Source organism: Herpailurus yagouaroundi, unplaced genomic scaffold, assembly GCF_014898765.1.
Source record: "Herpailurus yagouaroundi ecotype Mexico unplaced genomic scaffold, PumYag 189, whole genome shotgun sequence".
Lineage (NCBI taxonomy): Eukaryota > Metazoa > Chordata > Mammalia > Carnivora > Felidae > Herpailurus > Herpailurus yagouaroundi.
The window spans coordinates 15,505,904-15,526,465 of NW_024412420.1; the positions used below are offsets into that span (position 1 = coordinate 15,505,904).

The following is a 20,562-nucleotide window of genomic DNA, read 5'->3' on the forward strand; positions in this document are numbered from 1 at the left end:
ACACGGGTCACCACATCAGAACCTTGGAGAAGCGTCTTCTTCATCAGGAAAGCGGAGCAGCTGAGCAAGAAACCCCACTTTACACCCTTATCCACCCCAAACAGGGTCACAGGGGCCCTGTCATCCCCAGGGTCATACATGGTCAAACAGCCCTATTTGTCAGCCCAGGGGTCAGCCCTCTTCACCCAGCAGAGACACAAAACAACGATACCAACGTGGTGCCAGTCAGGCGTCGAGAGCCAAAGCAAATGCACTTTATTATTCTGCCCACACAAGCCCTCTATTGCATTTCAGAACCCACTAAAAGAGCGCCCAGAAGGAAAACCTGACCCAGGAGGCAGCCTGAGAACAGAGAGCCTGGCTGGCACCCATTGAAATGATGAGGAGTTGAGGCGTTCGGGGGTGACCAGCCTTAATGACAGGCTTTGAGAGACTTTGAGGCATGTATTTGCAGTGAGACCGCACAGGGCCAGGCCCCAGGGCCCTGGGCTCCGCACAGAGAGAGGGGATTGGGCTTTAGGGTTAGGGTTGAAAAGAGGCCAAGCCTAAGCCCTGGAGACAATGGCCAGTCACTCTCAGAACCGGCCCCCCGGGCAGGGCACACAGATGGGGCGGGGGCTGCAGGTTGTGCGAACAGCGCCCGGGCCACAGGAGGCCGCAGGAAGACAGGGGAGGCAGGCCTTGGAAGGCGAGTGGTCAGGAGCACACGGGTTACAGGGCAGCCTAAGAGGAAGAAAATGTTCCAATTACTATGATTTCCCAGTTGCTGTTTTCAGTAACTCAGAGCACCTTAAAAATCACCTAGTCCTACCCCCCGGTTTTATCAATGGGGAGACAGAGTCCCAGAGAGAAAAAGGACTTGCCAGGGTCACGTGATGGATTTGTCATATGACCAGAACTAAAGCCCCAGGGCTCCCGACTCCAAATACCGGGCCCTTCCCAGGCACCGTGCCGTCTCCCCAGATTTTGCAGACTGCATTCGGAAGACAGGGGAGCCTGCGGCGCCACTCACTTGCAGTCCTCGCTCTCCAGCAGGCCCCGGTACGTGTTGATCTCGCCCTCCAGCCGGGCCCGCACGTCCAGCAGCACCTGGTACTCCTGGTTCTGCCGCTCCAGGTCAGCCCGGATCTCGGCCAACTGGGCCTCCACGTTGCTGATCAGGCACTGCATCTGGGCCAGCTGGGAGCTGTAGCGCGCCTCGGTCTCTGCCAGGGTGGATTCCAAAGCATCTCTCTGTGAGGACAAGGATTGGGGAGGGAAGACAAAGGTGGGAGGTCCGAGAAGGAGCAGGGAATCACTTTGAGCCAAGATGCACCACCACTGGGCATCTCATTTGAGATAGCCAATGAGCCCCTGTAGCCCCCCTGATCTGGAGAGTAGCTCCCCTATTAACAACACCTCCGAGTAACTGACAATTACTCAGAATGAATCTACAAGAGCTGCTGCCGGGACATGTTGGTTGCTATAGGTCTCCTGTGTTTTACCTCTGGGACATTTGTGAATGGGGGCTGGGACCTCATTCCCTCTACACAGAAAGTCCCTGATGCTTAAGACCTTGAACCCCTGGAGCCTGCCTGTGTGTTCAGAGCATGGAAGCCCAGGGGGCTCATGTGCTGCCGGGTTTGGTCCCCCAGCAGCCTTGCTCAAGGCCCGGGCTCACCATGCTCTGCTGGGCCTGCAGCTCGATCTCCAGGGCGTTGACCGTGCGTCTCAGCTCGATGATCTCCGCCTGGCAGGACTGCAGCTGCTCCGAGCTGGACACCACCTGCTGGTTCAGCTCCTCCGTCTGAAACATACACACACAGGACCTGGTCAGGAACGTCGGGACTCAGCTTCATGAAGAGGTCTACAGAGGCCACACAGAATCATGAGCCAAGAAGGACCTTCCAGAACACCAGTCCATCCCCTTCATTTCATCCCCATTTCAGTAACGTCCCTGAGGACATTATTGCTTAGAGGACAGCAACCTGCCCAACGTGCATAGTGAGGTCAAAACAGAGCTGGGGCTCAGACTCAACTTCTTCGTTCAGAGCCCCAAGGTCAATTCTGTTTGACCCACCTTGTGTCTCCGTTGCACTGACTGTTTCCAGGCACGTACCTGGGTGTTGAACCATTCTTCAGCATCACGGCGGTTATTCTCCACCAGGGTCTCATACTGGCATCTCATCTCATCCAGAACACGGTTCAGGTCAACAGGCGGGGCAGCGTCCACCTCAACATTGAGCCGGTCACCAAGCTGGCACCGAAGTGAGTTCACTTCCTGTGGCACAGATCAGGGTCGGCACTAACTTTCCCAGCTGGCTGCCTCGCTCACCCTCCTCCCCTGTGCCTACCTGCTCCCGATGTTCACCTTCTTCCCCATGCCCACCTGCCCACCTCCTCCCCTGTGCTCACCTCCTCGTGGTTCTTCTTGAGGCACAGCAGCTCCTCCTTCAGGGACTCCACCTGGGCCTCCAGGTCGGCCTTGCACAGGGTCAGATCGTCCAGGATCCTGCGCAGGCCGTTCATGTCTGACTCCACCAGCTGCCGCATGGACAGCTCCGTCTCGTACCTGGCAGGCGCATAACAGGGTGCCTGAAGCTACGTCTCCTTTTATGTCCAAGTCAGATCCCACCCCAGACTGGCCTGGTTCTGTGTGTCCCATCTTAATGCCTCAGCGACTTTAGTGCGGCCAAAACCCTGAGTCCTGGCCTCACCCATGTCCATTTCTACCAGCCCCCGGCCGAGGAGCCAGCAGAACACTCACTTGGTTCTGAAGTCGTCTGCGGCCAGCTTGGCGTTGTCGATCTGCACCACGAGCCTGGCGTTCTCTGCCTTGGTGCACAGGGTCTGGGGCAATAGAGAAGTGACATCAGGGCAAGGAAGGACATTCTGTCAGCTGGAGCTCCCCAAAGCTGCCAAGGGCCACCTCCGGAGGGAGTCAGCCGTCCCGGGACTCCCGGCAACTGAGGCTCCTTGAAGGCTTATTAAGGGCACGCAGAGGGGGGTCAGAGAAGGAAGCCTCGGCAGCCTCTGAGACCCGTAAACTGGCTTGGACAGGGGCAGATGGGGAAAGGCTCCAGCAAAGACTGGCATGGTGGCTGCCTCTTGTCTTCCTGTCTCCACACCACTGGGGGCTCAGGGTGGGTCATGAACAACAGCGTAGTCTGTGATTCCTTGGTCACAAATGGTCCCTCCCAGGAGGCAGCTGGGACTTTCAGGGGATGTGGGCTGGACAAGAAGGAAACATCTGACGGGCCCTTTCTTCCCTGAGTTCTTTATAGAAAACCTGATGTGCACCAAACAAATCAAGTCCAAGCCCCTCACCTTAAAAAAAAAAAAAAAAAAAAAAAAAAAAAAAAAAAAGAAGAAATTAAAACTCAAAGAGGTAGGCCATGCTAGCAAAGGTTACACAGTCCGTCAGTTCACGGAGCCTGCGTTCAAACCCTGGCTCCACCAACTGCCAGCTGGACCACCCAGAATAAGTCACTTAACCAGCCTCAGCTTCAGTTGTTCTCTTCTGTAAAATAGGCTAACGATACCTCTCTCATCAGATGACGGGGAGGAGCAAATGAGGCCACAGATGTGAACATGCCCTGCGACCTTTCTCAAGTACCCCGTGGGAGCAGGGCTACCGCCACAGCTACTCTGGCTTCCCCGTCCAGTGCTGGTGACAGCAGACTCCTGGGCAGCCAAAGCCACTCTGGACGTCTCACCTTCTTCTGGAGTTCCTCGATGGTCCGGAAGTAGGACTGGTAGTCGGGGCACAGGTAGGGCACCTGCTGCTCACACCACTCCCGGATGCGGCTCTCCAGGCTGGCGTTGTCCCGCTCCAGCTGGCGCACCTTCTCCAGGTAGCTGGCCAGGCGGTCGTTCAGGGACTGCATGGTCTCCTTCTCGCTGCCGGCGAGGACGCCTTCCCCGAACCAGCCCCCGCCCACGCTGGAGCTGGTGGCAAAGCCTCCGTACGGGAGGCAGAGAGCAGGCAGGCAGCTGGCCGCCCTGCAGCCGCTCCGGCCCAGCCCCACGGAGCACGCAGAGAAGCTCCGGGCCCCGGGGGAGAGGCTGGGGAGCTTGCAGGAGCCACTGGAGTACATTGCGGACACGCGAGCGGAGCCCCCGCCGGCCCCTCCCGGGCCCTTGAGAGACCCCGAAGAGAAGCTAGCCTTCAGGCACTTGGAAGCCATTGACCTCAGCCGCCCAGACACGAGCGATCGGTCTTCGAGGCCAGGCGCCCCCCCCAGTGTGGACAAGCAGCCCTTCACCCCGCGTTTATATCTCTGCCCCAGTGGGCGTTGGCCTTTACAAAGGGTTTTCTCCTCATTAAAGTTAATACCACTTTCTAGAAGAACCCCTCATTACCCTGTTATTTAGCTTCCCGTGAACGTTTTCCGGCCTCGTAAATCGGGAGCCCCGTTGAACTGGTGGCCACGACGAGACGTCTCCTCCGCCCCGTGTTGCCGGGAAGACCAAGTATCCATCAGTTCTTCAAAGGGGCCTGTCATCCGAGCCCAGACCTCATCAGCCTCCGCCTTAGGAGGTGTGGGAACCCACAGCCACGATCTTGACTTTCTCCAGCATTATCCCCTTTTATGGGCCCAAGGGAGTAGAGGAGGCCTCTGGGTTGGCCCCTGGGTGTTGGAAAAGCAAGCCCGGCTGTTGCAGGATACAAAGACCTCGTGCCCAAGGAGACACAGAAGGCTCTAGAATGGCCCAGAAATGTGGCAATGGTGACCAACTATCCCAGTTTCCTCAGGACTGCTCTCGATTTAGTGCTAAAAGCCCCATATCTCTGAGAACCCCTCAGTCCCCTGCAAAATGGGAGAGTTGGTCACCCCAGACAGAGCAGAGCCTTGGGGTGAGACCCCCACTCCCTCCCTCACCAGGAAATATGGCCGGTTGTATAGCCCTACCATCAGCCAAAACAACTAGAGGTCAGCCTACTGAGCGCCTGTCCATGGTCACACTTACCATGTGTAGGAAGGTATGTCTTCCCACACCCCGGCCAAAAAGTGGAGAAGCCTTTCTTGCTGGCTGCCTCAGGACTGAGGGGGAGAACGGAGACATGATTCACAGACCTCGTCAGAAGACACAGTCGGATCTTCAGAGTTTTATCTCTGCTGCAGGAGCTGTCTGGACTGATGTCCAGAAAGCTTGACTAGGGGTGGAGTGTATTTTTCCAGAACGTCCCATCTGCCAAGCGAGTGAGGCCTGGGAGAGGGTCTGGGAGCCGCGCCAGAGGGCAGGCGGAGCCCTGTGGGATTTGCCTTCCAGTCTGCCCTGCAGTTCGGGGCCCTGCCGACTCTTCTGGAGACACGTTTCACCTTCCCATCGGGAGAACGGCCGTGAGCTGAGCACCAGCAGCCTTCCCGGTACATGGTCTCGCTTCACCCCCATGTTGCCCTGTGAGCCCAGGCTTGTCATCCCCACCTCAGAGCTGAGGAACCCAAGACCCAGGGATGATAAGAGCTTGCCAAAGTGCCACCACCTAGTGACCGTCAGAGCCAAGATGCCCTCTCCACCACACCACCCGCCTCCGCCTCTGCTGGGAACCCCTCCCGGGCTGCCAGGTACGGCTGGGCTCTGCAAAGGACAGAAAGAACGAATAGTGTGGGCTCCACAAGGGGATGACCAATAGCCTCTGGTGTCCCAGGAGAAGCAGCTCAGAAGCATGTGAACTCTGTGGGTTCCAATCCCAGTCCCAACATGTACCAACCGTGTGCTTGAATTTCTCCCCATCTCTCTCTGTTTCCTCCTCTGTAAAGTGGCAAGAAGATAACAACACCTACTTCCTAGGGCTCCTCTGAGGATTAAAAAGCAGAAACAGCACCTGCTCACGGGAAGTGCTCGGGAACGCCAACCGCTGTGATGGGCGGAGTCTTGCTGTGCTCAGACTGACAAGCTAAGAAGCTGTCACTAGGGAGTGTAGATGGGCTCTGAGCACCTAGGCCACCATCCCATCGGCCAGGTGCGTGCGTTTGGGGGCCCTCAGATATAGAACTCTCGTGAGTCACCATGCCCTTCCCACACCCAGGAGCCTGGTGTGACCAGCACCCGCCCAGCACAGTTCCAGGGCCAGTTGGCTGCCTCACCTTCTCCTCCCTGGAAATCCATGCCTCAGTGCAAAGGACGCGGCTGAGCTAAGAGCCTGGATGAGCCTCCTCTGGTGTTCGGATCTCCCATCCATATGAGCACAGGGCTCCACCCCAGCCCTGCTAAGCCTCCTGTGCTCTGGGCTCAAGGGCCACCCTGGATCCACAGGGCCCAGAGAAGCCACAGCAACAAAGGCCTGGGAAGCCCCATGCTGTTTATACCTGTCCCCCCGGGGGGGGGGGGGGCCACGGTCACATGGGTTCCTAGAAAGGGCTCCACACCTGTGCTGCCCGGAACGGGTTTGCCTCCCCGACACAGCCCTGTTAAAGGCAAGGCTGATGGCACTTAGTTCCTGCCAGGCCCCATGCTGAGCTCTCTCCAAGCATTCTCTCATTCATTGCTCACAACAGTCTCATGAGATTGGCATTGCCAGTATCCCCCATTTAGTAGATGAGTAAACTGAGACTTGGAATGTTTCAGAAGCCTACCCCGCTCCAGCCCAGCTTTGCCCTCCTGGCTCTGAACGCCCATGGCAGTGACTGGTGGTTGATCTGCTGGCCCTCCCTTCACTGATACCCTCCAATTGTCTTGTGTTTGAGCCGTGTGTTCCCAGGGAGACTGTTTTGGGGGCAAAGACAGACCTCCTACTTCTTTTGAAATCTCTATAGTTCAAGCATGGAGCTAGGCTCCCAGATGTCTCAGAATGAAAGAATAAATGAAAGGAGGAATGAATGAATGAATGAGTGAATGAATGCTTGGCCCATGGTAAGTTGTGCTAAGTGAGAAAGAAAGGAAAGGATTTTGAGAGAAAAGGAACATTAAGAAAGGGGGCGGGGGGGGGGGAAGAAGGAAGGGAGGGGGAAAAAAGTGGGTAGGGAGCTGGGAGGGAAAAAACACTTCCAAAGTCAGACTTAATATCCCTACTGTTATAGATGAGGAAACTGAGGCTCAGAGATTGGGCAGCTCTGTGTAGGGGAGCAGCACTGCCCAGACTAACACTAACAAAGTGTTCTCTGGGCCAAAAGCCATTCTGCCAAAGGGAGACAGGCCCATAAGCCTATTCTGTGGCTAAAAATTCTTGATAAGTTTTTTTAGATAATTTTATAAGACATATAAGTAATATTTTTAAAGCTATGAAGTAGCCTCTAAATCATTCTGGTCTATTTCCATTCTTCCTCAGCATTCTTTTTACTAAAACGAAATAATGACCTAGAATGCCTTATCAGCAAGAACCAATCTTGTTAGTAAGTATCCTAATTACTTTTCGGACAGGACCTGTGCACCCCGCCAAGGTAGGGTCTGTGCTGTCCCCAGAACATGCCGTGGGTGCACTTGGCCATACTTTAAAATACCTTTGCCCTCCTCCTTCCTGCTCTGCCCATCCTTCAAAGCTTCCATTAATTCCAAATCTCCCCTAAACCCCCAGCTCTCAATGACCTCTCCCCATCCTGAGAACCCGAGAGCCTGCCCCACACCCACACCCGCCATGCCTTGTGCTGCATGGAGCGCAGGCGGCTGTCTCCCCAGCTGGACCATCAGCTTCTTGAGGACTGGAGGGCCCGTGACCCACCGTTTGATCCAGCTGCTTCCCCCGCACCCCCTCTTCTCCCTGGATGTTCCCCTGCATTAGCACTTGTTTCATGCATGAGGTGTTGGTTGATTAATTGATTGGAGCATGAGAAAGATAGCCAGATAGCAGCTCTGCAAGTATAAACAAGATGAGAACCACCTTGAAATAAAGGATTATGTTCACTCTGGAGGAATTTGATAAAATGTAATGTGTGATATCATCTCTCCCTTGGTGTCAAAAAAGAGCAATGACATAGGAGTCAAAAGGCCTGCAAGGGTGTCCTGTCTGCCCTTTACTGTGCCAGTGCCGGTCCCCAGCAGTGCTGAGCAAAAGTGCTGAGTTCTGGTTTCCACAGCAGTTAGTGATTTAAACTGGAACACAGTTAAGTGTGGGTGTGAGGTCGAGGATAGGAGGGGTTCCTTAACCAGTGCAGATACTCTGAAATTTCTTTTTTTTTTTTTTTAATTTTTTTAATGTTTATTTATTTTGGAGAGAGAGAGAAAGAGACAGAGCCCAAGCGGGGGAAGAGCAGAGAGAGAGGGAGACACAGAATACGAAGTAGGCTCCAGGCTCTGAGCTGTCAGCTCCGAGCCCAACGCAGGGCTTGAACCCACCAACTCGAGATAATGACCTGAGTCGAAGTCCGACGCTTAACGGGTGTTATCAATCAGGTTTCTCCAGAGAAACAGAACCAATAGGATGGAAAAAAAAAAAAAATATATATATATATATATATATGGACTCACGTAGTTGAGGAGAGGCTTGCAAATCTGAGATCCGTAGGACAGGCTGGCAGCTGGAAACTCAGCAGGATCTCTGTGTTACACTCTTGGACTGAGCCACCCAGGTGCCCTGATGCTCTGAAATATCATAAACAGCTAGACAACGCTACATAAAGAAAGTGCCTACAGGGGCACCTGGGTGGCTCAGTCAGTTAAGCGACTGACTCTTTTTTTTTTTTTTAATGTTTAATTTTGAGAGAGAGAGAGAGAGAGAGCGCGCGTGAGCAGGGGAGGGGCAGAGAGAGACAGAGACACAGAATCTGAAGCAGGCCCCAGGCTCTGAGCTGTCAGCACAAAGCCCAACGCGGGGCTCGAATTCACCAATCGTGAGATCATGACCTGAGCCAAAGTCGGACGCTTAACCGACTGAGCCCCCCAGGTGCCCCAGTGACTGACTCTTGATTTCCGCTCAGGTCATGATCGTGTGGTTGTGGGATTGAGCCCGCATTAGGCCCCTCACTGAGGGTGGAGACTGCTTGGGATTCTGTCTCTCCCTCTCTCTCTCTCTCTGTCCCTCACCCACTCGTGTTCTCTCTCTCTCTCTCTCTCTCTCAAAATAAACAAACTTTACAAAAAGAAGAAAAGAAAGCACCTACAGCCACACAGGGCAGTCTGAGTGCCTGAGACGAGGCTGTGGGTGCACCCCATAAGCTGTAGAGGGCGCACATAAAGGGGACATGCTGTAGGACAGAGTGAGGCGCTGACGGTGTGATTATTTGCCAGGATGCACGACCCGGTGTGGTCTGTCTGCCTGCAATAGCAGGGCAGCTCGAGCGGTGGCCAGAACAGAGGGCTCAGTCCACCTCCTGCTCCCTGGCCGTCTCCACACACCAGCAAGCAGGGCTGGGATGTGCTCTGTGCACACCCTGCGGCCCACCGTCTCCAGAGCCTCAGGCCAGAGCAGGGAGTGGCAGACATCAGCCCCCAGAGCAGGAGCATGGAGTACCTGGGGGAAGCGGGGCCTGACCAGTAGGTAGCGATGATTCAGGTTGGGTGGAGGTGGGGAGAGACACTACGAGCTGGGAAGAGGACCAGAGTCAGAATCAGAATAGCTGGACGATGGCCTCTTCTCTGCCACTCACTGCTGTGTGGCCTAAGGAAAGTCACCGTCCACTCTGGGCCTGTCTTCTCAACTAAAGAATAAATCAGGGGGGCAAAGAAGACAGGGGGCCCTCAGACGTCTCACAGGCCATGCGTCTCTGACCAGAGTGGCGTCCAGGGCCCGGCACCATTAGGCTGGATGCCCAGAAGGGCAGAGCTCAGCCAGTAGACTTTGGGGCACTCTGACCTCTGCCCCACAGAGAGGTTCCCTCCCACCTGCTCTGTGTTTCACCCCCCACACTTCACTGTCCCTGTTGTCCTTCATTCAGCCCTGTATCCAGGTCTGGGGACAGAGGGTCACCTGGCTTCATCTTCCAGCTCCCCTCCCCGAAGTGGTCTGCCCAGGCTGGCTGCCTGCCGTTTGCCTCTCTCTGGTTGGTGCCTCTCCCAAACTGGCACCAGTATTGGGCCTGAGGGTGGGCCAACAGGTCAGTGGAAGCTGGACTAAGGAGGAGAAGCTAAAGGGAAGGACAGGGACCACCAGATCCAGGCAGGGTGACCAAGGAGGGCTGGCTTGGGAGCCTTTGCAGGGCCACCAGGTGGGTACCCATGGGCAGGGCTGAAGCTGTTATTAAATATCTTTAATCACCCTGTCACTCCCTACCACTCAGACCCAGAGAAGACAGACGTGAAACCAAAGCGCACAACTTTACTGTGACCCTTGACCAAACATCCCCACTAACTAACCTCATAAGAATAGACAGAGTCACATTTGCAATGCCAAGAGAACACACTTTATTGGGTAGAATTCCAGGGGAACCTAGTTTTGCATAAAAGCAGTTAAGTCCAGAAACACAATATAAGAAGTCATTTTGGTAGAAAAAAAATCTGCTGAGCGGGGAGCCCCTCTAAGGAATGGAGGGGAGGTCATTTAGAGCCAGGAGCCACAGGGGTGTCCCTCCGGGGGTCTGGCTACAGTGGGCAGGGCTGCAGGTGCTCCCTGGAGGAGACGACCTTCCCGTCTCTGATCTCCTCGGTGATGGTGCGGATCTGGGTGCTGACCTGGGGAGCCGGGCCGCAGGGCACAGCCGGAGCACAGGGCACAGTCGAGACGTAAGGTACCCTAACGGAAGGCTTGCATTCCGTGGCACAAGGGTGGGCAGGCAGCCTGAGGAAATGAAATCATATCAGAGTGCATTTGGCATCGGGGCATGGGACTGAGATTCATGTTAAGCGGATTTAGGGGATAGAGTACAGGTTTAGGATGACAACAACCGATGGCTTCGGTGCCTCTGAAACCCCCCAAGGGCTGCAGGGGGGAAGACGAGGAACTCCCAGCTAAGCACCATGGTGGGAAGGCACTGTGGGGGGAAGGGGGGGTGCGGCTTGTGCCCCTGTAATGACCAAGCTGGGACAAGAAGGGATCTCAAGGGAGAGGTTTTGGATCAATCGCTGTCATCCACTGCAGACTGACACCCTCTCTGAGGCACTGAGGGCTGGTCCCCGGGAGCCCTGTCCCCACGCCTGGCTCTCTGGGGCTCACAGCCACTCACTTGCAGTCCTCGCCCTCCAGCAGGCGGCGGTAGGTGGCGATCTCCGACTCCAGCCGGGCCTTGACGTCCAGCAGCACCTGGTACTCCTGGTTCTGCCGCTCCAGGTCACAGCGGATCTCGGCCAACTGGGCCTCCACGTTGCTGATCAGGCACTGCATCTGGGCCAGCTGGGAGCTGTAGCGCGCCTCGGTCTCCGCCAGGGTGGATTCCAGGGAGTTCCTCTGGAAGGGGAAAGAGGAAGAGCCGCCAGTGGAAGGGAATCCCAACCAGAGACCCTGTAGCCCTGGGTATGTGCGTATCCTGTGTGATCACACCCCATCATGAGCCCGCACGGTGAGGCTGGGGGGTCAGGGCTTTGCCAGGAGCTGTGGCCAGCGACTGGGGCAGAAGCCACCCACCATGCTGTGCTGGGCCTGCAGCTCGATCTCCAGGGCGTTGACCGTGCGTCTCAGCTCGATGATCTCCGTCTGGCAACACTGCAGCTGCTCCGAGCTGGACATCACCTGCTGGTTCAGCTCCTCGGTCTGAGGGCCCAGAGCATGGTCAGACCAAGTGAAGCTACTTTAAAGGGGAACCCCCTGCCCCGGGAGCTGGTGCCTGCCCCCTGCCGCCCCAGCCCAGCGGCCCCAGCCCCACCTGGGTGTTGAACCAGGCCTCCACGTCTCGACGGTTATTCTCCACCAGGGCCTCGTACTGGCATCTCATATCATCAAGAATCTTGTTGAGATCCACCGGGGGGGCGGCATCCACCTCCACGTTCAGTCGGTCCCCAAGTTGGCAACGGAGCGTGTTGACTTCCTGCAGAGGGGAGGCAGGATGGCACACGGTTGGGAAAAGGGTGCCGGATTGAGGGTTCCAGTGGCTGGGTTCAAACCCTCCTCCCGCAGGTGCCGGCTGGGTAACGTTAGCATATCAACTTCTCTGAGTCTCGGTCGCCTCACGGACACACACCTGCCTCCTCTGGGGATTTGGGAGGGTAGGGTGACATGAGGCAAACATCAGGCAAATAGAATAAATGTTATCAGGCGCTAGCATCCAGAGGGAGATCTCGTGTCATGGGCAGGAGTGTGGGATCTGTGTGACCCTAGGCACGTGACTGAACCCCTCCGTGCCTCGTTTTTCTCATCCGTAAAATGGGATCATTGTGAGGACGAAATGAAGCGAGAACAAAATGCAAAGTGTTTCCAACAGCTCCAGGCACACAGTGTGATGTCAACAAATGTCAGCTGGAGCTCCTGGGGGGGTAGCTGTCACAGTTGTTAGCCCCAAGGGTCACCGGGGGCTCCCTGCCGGGTGGGAAACTCCGGAAAGTCACACGACACGAGCCTCACCTCCTCGTGGTTCTTCTTGAGGCACAGCAGCTCCTCCTTCAGGGACTCCACCTGGGCCTCCAGGTCGGCCTTGCACAGGGTCAGCTCGTCCAGGATCCTGCGCAGGCCGTTGGTGTCGGCCTCCACCAGCTGCCGCATGGACAGCTCCGTCTCGTACCTGCACACACACACACAACCCTGCTGGGTCTGCAGCGAAGGAGCCACGCACAGGCAGGGTCCCCCGCCCTCCGTCAGCTGCGGTGGCTGATTTGGGGTCAGCAGCACGCTGGGCCTTTCCTTTGACCCGGAAGGGATCCAGGGCCTGTGCCGTATTCCCGCTTACGGTTCCGTCTGGCCTCACTCCCACCTCCCCAGCTCCCAAGGCCGGAGGGCAGAGGCGAAGGAAGACACAACGGACCTTCCCCGATGAGGCCCACTCACTTGGTCCGGAAGTCGTCGGCAGCCAGCTTGGCGTTGTCAATCTGCAGGACTAGCCTGGCGTTCTCAGCCTTGGTCAGCAGGATCTGGGGAACAAGGGGCGTCCCGGGAGCTAGGAAAGGCCCAGCTCACAGAGGGCATGCTTCTAAGTACCACCGGCACCTTCAGCATGCCCAGCCCCGAGTCCTGAGCCCTGAGCCCAGACATGGAAGGAGCATCAGTCCCAGGAAGGGCATCACTAGAAGTAGGCCCCAGAATGGCACGGCGGGAGGCCTCAGGCTGAGGTGCAAAGATCCAAGCCAACCCGGATTCAGATTCTGCATCTCACACTCACAGGCTGTGCGATCTCGGGCAAGTTTGCTGAACCTCCCGGATACTTAACTTCTGCCTCTGTTAAATGGGCCCAGTAATACCCATCTCTCCAAGGTGAGATCTCCAAGGTGAGTATTACCCATCTCTCCAAGTAATCTAACAGATGGGAAAGCATCAGGCGCTGTGCCTGCATTTGGTAGAGGCTGGGTACATGTTATTGCCCTTCCTATAGCTAAGACAGCCAGGGGAGGAGAGGGATGGCTGGCATAGATGCACTTAGCAAGAGACTCACAGAGGTCTGGGTCCCCCCCGCCCCGCCCCAGAAAACCAGAACCCCCAGAGAAAATCTTGCCCTGAACAGAGAATTCCCTAAGAGGTCCTAAGAATTCTCATCCGTCTGTAGTCCCTTGGAATGAGACAGGACCCTCCCCCCCCCCACCACCACCCCACTCCCAGCCAGGGCTGGGGATGCTGGGGAGGGGCCAGGTCCCCATTACCTTCTGCTGGAGGTCCTCGATGGTCTTGAAATACGACTGGTAGTCTGGGCAGATGTACGGGATCTGAGACTCATACCACTCCCGGATCCTGGTCTCCAGCTCCACGTTGTCCCGCTCCAGCTGGCGCACCTTCTCCAGGTAGCTGGCCAGGCGGTCATTCAGGAACTGCATGGTCTCCTTCTCGTTGCCATTGAAGGCGCCTTCGCAGAACCAGCCCCCGCTCCCAACAAAGCCAGAGGGGTAGCAGCCAGCGGCCAGGTAGGAGCCGGGCAAGCAGCTCCCGAGGCTGGAGAGGCCCAGCCTGATGGAGGAGGCAGACCCCACAGCACCAGCAAGACTGGGGACCCTGCAGGAGCCCACAGAGCGGACGGAGGACACCCGAGAGATGCCGCCTGCCGTGCCACACAGGCCCTTGACAGACCCAGAGGAGAAGACCGGGGTGCAGACCTGGGTGGCCATGATCCTAGCAGAGGCAGGTCACAGTGAAGCAAGGAGCTCAGGTTCTAGACTCTCAAGGCCTCTCTGGGGTGTTTATATACAGTCTCCATGGGGTGTTGGCGTGTTTCTCTTGGGAAAGCCTATTCCTATTCCAGAAAGCTAATCTCATCAGAATGTGATTTTTTTGCTACCCATCCAGAATTTCTTAGCTTGTAAAAAATTAAAAAAAAAAAAATTTGAATTTTGTTTGCTAAGTCAGGACTCTCGTGTGTTGTCATTTCCTGTCAGAATATGAATTTTATTGCGTCTTCAAAGTCTTTGCACCAGATCCCATAAATCGGGAGTGGCCTCACAAATGACATTTGGTTCCTGCTCTCTCTGCGTGCCTTCCCCGGAGCAACCCAGTCTGTCTGCTCGTCACCCCCTGTCCACTTCCCCGGCCTCACAGGTGCTCCCCTGCGCCTGGGCCCCTGGGACGGCTAAAAGGGAAGGACAATTCCCGGAGCTGCTGTGTTCAGGACCCGTAGTCACTTCATTTACACCACACAACAATCCTGGGAGGCAGCCGGTCCTGTCTCCATGGCACCAATGGTGACATGGCAGTGAGTGACAGAGCTTGGAACGGAGACCAGGTCTCCCAGACCCCAAATCCTGTACTCCTGTGTTCCTGCTGCTTCTCTCACACAACCAAAGTCAAGTGCAGGCACCCAGAATCTGGGACCCAGAGACCTAGGTCCAAATGATGGCTCTGCGGATAATCGGTCCTGCCATGTGAGCACATGACTGTGGTGTACTTCAGTGTCCTCATCAGGACAGTGCAGGTCATCAGCCTGCCCTGCCTGCTTCCCACAGATATGAGAAGAGTCGAGAACAGAGGTAAGGGTATTTTGAAAACCCCTGTGCGCTCTAGAAACACTGCTTACACAGGACAGTCTTTGATGATGGTTTGTGGCTGTGGCTGGCAAAGGATCGCGTGTGTGAGCCCTCCAAGGGGCTGCCCTGGAGGGCAGTGTCCTTTGTGACCCGCAGGTCTCTGAACCTGGGAGAGTAGAATCAGGACCCTGGGCAGCCTCCACCGTCCCCCTAGGCCCTGAGAGACGGCTCAGTGCAGATGACAGGAGATGGTCAATGCAGACGCGTTGGACAGGGAAGGAAAAAATGAGAATAAACAAAGCACTGCCAGATAATTAAGCAAGCTGGGAGGAGCACCTGAGAATTTAACCACCAAAAGTAAACTCCGTCTGCCGCCTCACAAAGTGGGATTTCCCAAGGCTCAGGCGACCCGCTCACTCTTCTCCCACACAGACTTGGTTTGCAAGACTGGCGTTTATGGAAGCATTTATGTGACACTGAAGTTGTAATTTAGCAACCTCTTAAAACGCTTTATAAGCTTCTCTCCGAAATTACTCAGGAGGGTTGGCTGTGATGCCCATGCCTCACCCACTTCGGCAGACACCTCGACAGGATGCCTGACAGCGCCCCCCCCCCACACTGGGAGCGGAAAGGGGGACATTAGGCCCCCAGAGCTCTGGATGCCACGGAACCAGGTCCTCACAGCGGCCCCGTCTTCCAGCAGAGCCTAGGATGGGGCTGTCCCTGGGGTTTCTCAACCTCAGCACTGACATCGTAGACTACATAATTCCTTATGGGCGGGGAGGCTTCCGGTACATCGTAAAATGTCAGCAGCGTCCCTGGATTCTATCACCAGATGCCAGTAGCAACCCCCTCCCCCAGTTGTGGCAATCTGAGATGTCCCCAGACACTGCCAAATATCCCCTGGGAGGCCAAACCCCTCCCCAGTTGACAACCACTGACCATCAGGACAGGGGCTCTGACCAGACCTCCTATAAATGCCCCCCTCTGATTTCTAGGACGACTCACGCAGAGTCTGGCTGTCACTGTGGGGCCCACTCAGGCAAGTCCCTAAAGCACCCATGCTTCAACTTACCTTATGTGGGACACAGCGTGCTCTTCCAAGGGCAGCCCTTCCAAGGCCTGGCACGGCTCTTCTCCGGGGCCTCTGGCTGCCAGGCATCTGACGTTTCTGGGTTTTTTCACCCCTCCGCTGAACGATCCATATCTGAAGATGATTGCAGGTTTCCTTCAGGGCAACCGAGTGGGCAGGTGTCTGATGCTCTGCTCCCATCGCTCCCAGCCTGTGCATCAGGGTGGCCGCCAAGGGCCAGAGTCCAGGCAGGTGTCTCCCAGGCTATGAGGAGAGGCACGTACCTCTCCTGAAGCGGGTGACAAGCGGGTCAGAGAAGGGCTTTCGGTCGCGCTTGGTCCTCTGCCTTTCTCCACGTCGCAAACTGCGAGGCCACCCCTCGGGGGGAAGTGTGGAGGGGGCTTCATGGGAGCAGATTGCTCTGCTCTCTTCCACCTAGAAGCCGGGGCCATGACAGGATGGAAGTGAGGCCCATGCGGAACAGATGCCCTGCCTGCATCAGGGAAGAGAACCCAGGACTCACAGAGCCACTCGTCTCCCAACACAGCCCCAGGGATCTGCCCACCCCACTCCCCATGGCGCCCCAGCCTTAGAGAAAATCCCCCCTGTTCGGCATCAAGTAAACCAGGAGTGCCCATTCATCAGGTTTTATTTCAAAATAGAGTCCATTTCAAGACCATTCTTTCTAACATTAATCTAAAGGAGCGCCTGGGTGGCTCAGTCGGTTAAGCATCTGACTCTTGGTTTCAGCTCAGGTCATGATCTCGCGGTTCATGAGCTCAAGCCCTATATTGGGCTCTGCATTGATGGTGTGGAGCCTGCTTGGTATTCTCTCTCTCCTTCTCTCTGCCCTTCCCCTGCTCCTGCTCTCTTGCTTTCTCTCTCTCTCCTCAAAATAAATAAATACAATACAATACAATACACTGGGCTAAGGGTCAGCAGCCTGGACTCCAAGCCAAGCTCTGCCCCAACCTTCCCAAGTGACCCCCGTCCGTTCCGGGCCTCAGAGCCCCAACCTGAACAGGAAGTGCCCAGACAAGGCAAGCTTGAGGCCCTCTTCCATCTCAGACATTATAGGATTTGAGGCCTAGGCATTTCCTGTGGAGGGGGCCAGGAGTCACCTGCACGTGTCCGTGACTCATTCACCACCCCCCCACAGCCACCATCCTGCTTCTTTGCCACTAGCCTGGAGAATAAAAGAATGGAGAGAAGTTACAGAGATTCCAGCTTATGACATGATTGAGTTTTCTTGTTGTTTTTTTGTTTTTGTTTTTGCAAACCCTCTTGGACCTCAGGCCACCCTTTGCTTCCACGCCTCCACCAGAGCAAAGGCATGGGCTTCCTCGGGGCCTGCCCTGGTAGGCAGAGGCCACACGAACCCACCTCCTGGGGCTGTTCCCCAGAAGCCCCCATTTGGAGGTACAGAGTCACCGGGATGTTGAGCCGGCACCTCAGCACGTCCAGGCTGAAATGACATCTCTGGCCAACTGAGCCAGGGACACGGCTTTGCCAAAGAAGGGGCTCAGAGGGTCTCAGGCTGGCCCACAGGGGCCTGGGGTCTAAACTCAGGCAGACCTGGGTAGTTGAAGCTACCCAGCCACTCTGAGCCTCAGTTTTTCCAGGAGGAACCACAGTCACAGGATTGTGAGAAGTAAACATGCTTGATGAACAGGAACTGGTGTCACAGATTTGAGAGATCAAAACTGTTCTTAGAACCCATATAGCCTAAGCTCCAGCCAAATGCTGTATCCAGGGGCTCAAATCACTCACCCTGGTTTCATGGGATGCAGCCCAGCTGTGCAAGAAAGACAGCTGATCAAAGAGCAGCAGGAGCCCCCTAGACCAGGACCCTCTGGCCTCTGACGAGAAGCTAGCACCTTCCAAAAGCTACCCCCACTTCCTGCCAGCACCGGTGCTGGCTTTAGGGCTACAGAGCTGACAGGATGCTCTCTGCCCACCATGGCTCCAGCTTCAGGGTCAAGGGGAGGAGGGGAGGTGCTGCTGTAGGAACATAAAATGTCCTGGCTTTTCCCAAGCCCACCTTGGAAGGCCACCAAGTTCAAAATCAACCACTGGGTTTGTGGATCCTTTTTTGGTTGAAGAAGAAGAAGAAGAAGAAGAAGAAGAAGAAGAAGAAGAAGGAGGGGTATCTGTTCTCAAATGAGCTTCCATCTGAAAGCCAAGGTTCTCCGTGGGCGAAGACCCAAGAAATCAAGCATGAGTCTGCTGCCCAGCTGATCATTCCCTTCAACATAGAAGGGACTGGGAACGGCCTGTCACAGTGGGCCCGAGGAGGAAAGCAGGGTCCCTCTTTTCCTGCTTCTCGGTGCTGGTGCTATAGTTAGAAGCCAGCCTCCACCATCACATGGAGCCCCAAAGGCATTGGAGGAAGCAGACCATGGACCATGGGGAAGCCAGGTCTCCACAAAAGGGCACAAAAAGAAAAAGGTCACTCAAGAAATACAATCTCTCTCTCTCTCTCTCTCTCTCTCTCTCTCTCTAGGCTTAGGCTTGAGCTTCCTGGTTTTCCTGGTACCTGTTTGATCTTTGACACCCATACACACGGGTCCTGCAGAATTTCTCACTCTAAGAGGCACCTAGGACATGCTGATCCCAAGTCTTCACCTTTTTAGACCCCACCCAGCACCCACCCACCCAGAAATGGGGACACCCACACTGACCTCCATTTCTTCCCCCCACACAACTGCTTTTTCAATTTACTCAAGCGGCAAAGCACCTGGGATTCCCGGCCCCTCCCAGAAATTTCTGTGCCAAATAACCACATCAAAACCCCAGGCCAACTCTGCTGCCAGCTGTGAGATTCTAGTACAGACGTGCAGTAACAGGTACACGAAGTTGACGGAAGCATTATGGGAGGGGGGGAATCTTTCAATTAAGACATTTTGAGCCACCAATTCGATTTATCCAAAGAATCAGAGAAACGTTGCGCCTTTTTTAGTCTTGACTGGAAGAGACTCAGAGCTGTTCCCAGACCTGCTAAGGGCAGGGCTGCCAGATTTTATTAGCAAACAAAACTGCATACAATATTGGGACATACTTGTACTTGAAATCACTCACTGTCTGTGGTTCCACATTAACTGGGCAAGGCTGCCATCCGGCCCTAGCCAGGCTCAGGACAATCTGGACACACACTGATTGAACAAGGGGGGGGGTTGGGGGTTGTCTCTCCCCACTCCCTGGCTGCCCCTCCATAGGACCAGGAGCCCATGCCCTGGGACCTCAGGAGAGCTGACGAGTAGCCCACGGCTCCGGGAAGTGGCTCCTCCTGAGGACCCAGGCCTCTACCGGGCTCCCGGGGACATGGCTTCCCAGCATGCTGCTCCTTGTATGGCCCTGAATCCCCACTGGGCCTGAGCCCCACCCAGATCAGGACTTGAAACCCCCACCTCACCAGCTCCAGAACCCCCCAGAACTCTCATTCCCCCCAAAACACAAAGGTACTTTCTCTCCCCCTCGGGTGTCATTTGGCAATCGCCCGGGGCTTCTGGATTCTGCTCCAAACTACCCTTGCTTTGGGGGAGGCCCAGAGAGCCACCCCGACCCCAGTCCGCGGCCATACCTCTCTGGTTCTCTCTCACCAGGCTCCGTTCCTGCATCCCAGGACCCACTTCCCTCACCTACAGCCAGCTCTTCCTCCCTGCACAGCTGCGTCGGCTGACAGCTCCCATCTGGAAGAGTCCAGGGCCTCCTGCTCGGATCCACTCAGCCCCTAACTCCCCCCACCCAGCTTTTATGGAAAATTCCAGAGCTGTCACTGCTTTCCCTCAAGTGCCTGGAGAACCTGTGGTTTGTGGGAGACGCGGAGCCAGGCCCAGTGGGAGAAAGAAGCGGTACCTCAGCCTCCCGCGTCCACCGGATTCAGGTACCACTTAACTGAACTACAAAGCAAATTTCCCAAACACCCTGTTTAATTGAGTTCCATCGTCCGCATTCACAGGGCCTGGTGTGCACTCGGTCTCAGTACTTCCTACTGACGACGGCGTGTCTGCAAAGCACTGTGGGCTCCAGATTGTAATTAACTCGGCTTTATACTGTGGACTCCGCTTGCAAACTAGGCTGAGATCCTTGGTTGAAAGAAGCCACAGAGTCATCACGGCCGTTCATAAAAATGGGCCCGAAGAGTGAATACCAGCTCTTGGCCAACTCCCCCGCCCCCCTCCCCACTCGCAACAGGAGCCTGTGTGGGTCTGAGGACCCACCCAGCAACCTGATCCTTCCCAAACTCTGCAGAATGGAGTCTGATGTGTGCTCGGCTCGTGCTGGACCCCCCAGAGGAGCTGCTCAAAGGCGTGCCACTCGCATACCCTGCCCCACTCCAGCCACTAAGCCCCAGGAACACCATCCAATAGGAGGCAGGTCCCCAGGCAGCCCCGAGATGCACGCTGACCCAGGCAGGGAGAGAGGAAGGGCCCCAGCGGCTGACGCGGGAAAGCCGGAACAGCGCATCATCACACGCCATTGACCGCAGCCTTCGCGTGACATCCCTCCCTTCTCTTCCCTCAAGCTCCCCTTAGGAGGGACCGTGAGCCTCCTCTTCCCAGAAAGCCCCAGGCACCTTCATCTCACACTCTGAGTCTTTTGTG

At 55.8% G+C, this 20,562-nt stretch overlaps 2 protein-coding genes across 8 annotated transcripts; both read right to left on the bottom strand.

The window, feature by feature from the left end:
- Positions 1–219: 219 nt before the first annotated feature.
- Positions 220–8,507, bottom strand: KRT35 (keratin 35). Its single transcript, XM_040497513.1, has 9 exons — positions 8,389–8,507; positions 4,951–5,024; positions 3,696–4,477; positions 2,747–2,829; positions 2,395–2,551; positions 2,099–2,260; positions 1,661–1,786; positions 1,013–1,233; positions 220–723 (listed from the first exon to the last, which is right to left on the bottom strand). The coding sequence occupies exons 3-9, from the start codon at positions 4,164–4,166 to the stop codon at positions 576–578; spliced, it is 1,368 nt and encodes a 455-aa protein (XP_040353447.1). The 5' UTR covers positions 4,167–4,477; positions 4,951–5,024; positions 8,389–8,507; the 3' UTR covers positions 220–575.
- Positions 8,508–10,236: 1,729 nt separating this feature from the next.
- Positions 10,237–19,677, bottom strand: KRT36 (keratin 36). 7 transcript variants are annotated; one of them, XM_040497508.1, is made up of 9 exons: positions 19,539–19,677; positions 16,243–16,393; positions 13,576–16,093; positions 12,770–12,852; positions 12,350–12,506; positions 11,655–11,816; positions 11,417–11,542; positions 11,019–11,239; positions 10,237–10,633 (listed from the first exon to the last, which is right to left on the bottom strand). In XM_040497508.1, the coding sequence occupies exons 3-9, from the start codon at positions 14,032–14,034 to the stop codon at positions 10,438–10,440; spliced, it is 1,404 nt and encodes a 467-aa protein (XP_040353442.1). In that variant the 5' UTR covers positions 14,035–16,093; positions 16,243–16,393; positions 19,539–19,677; the 3' UTR covers positions 10,237–10,437. The 7 variants fall into 7 exon arrangements, with proteins under 7 accessions (XP_040353442.1, XP_040353444.1, XP_040353443.1 ...); XM_040497510.1 differs by having other exon boundaries at positions 13,576–15,103; positions 15,962–16,393; XM_040497509.1 differs by having other exon boundaries at positions 13,576–15,222; positions 15,962–16,393.
- Positions 19,678–20,562: the final 885 nt, after the last annotated feature.

Coding starts and splice junctions, on each gene's coding strand:
- KRT35 (XM_040497513.1), bottom strand. CDS start 4,166: ATGGCTTCCAAGTGCCTGAAGGCTAGCTTCTCTTCGGGGTCTCTCAAG. Junction 2,261..2,394: donor TCAAGAAGAACCACGAGGAG/GTGAGCACAGGG, acceptor TCTGTGCCACAG/GAAGTGAACTCACTTCGGTG. Junction 1,787..2,098: donor AAGAATGGTTCAACACCCAG/GTACGTGCCTGG, acceptor TGTATGTTTCAG/ACGGAGGAGCTGAACCAGCA.
- KRT36 (XM_040497508.1), bottom strand. CDS start 14,034: ATGGCCACCCAGGTCTGCACCCCGGTCTTCTCCTCTGGGTCTGTCAAG. Junction 11,240..11,416: donor TGCAGGCCCAGCACAGCATG/GTGGGTGGCTTC, acceptor TTCCCCTTCCAG/AGGAACTCCCTGGAATCCAC. Junction 10,634..11,018: donor CTGGAGGGCGAGGACTGCAA/GTGAGTGGCTGT, acceptor TCATTTCCTCAG/GCTGCCTGCCCACCCTTGTG.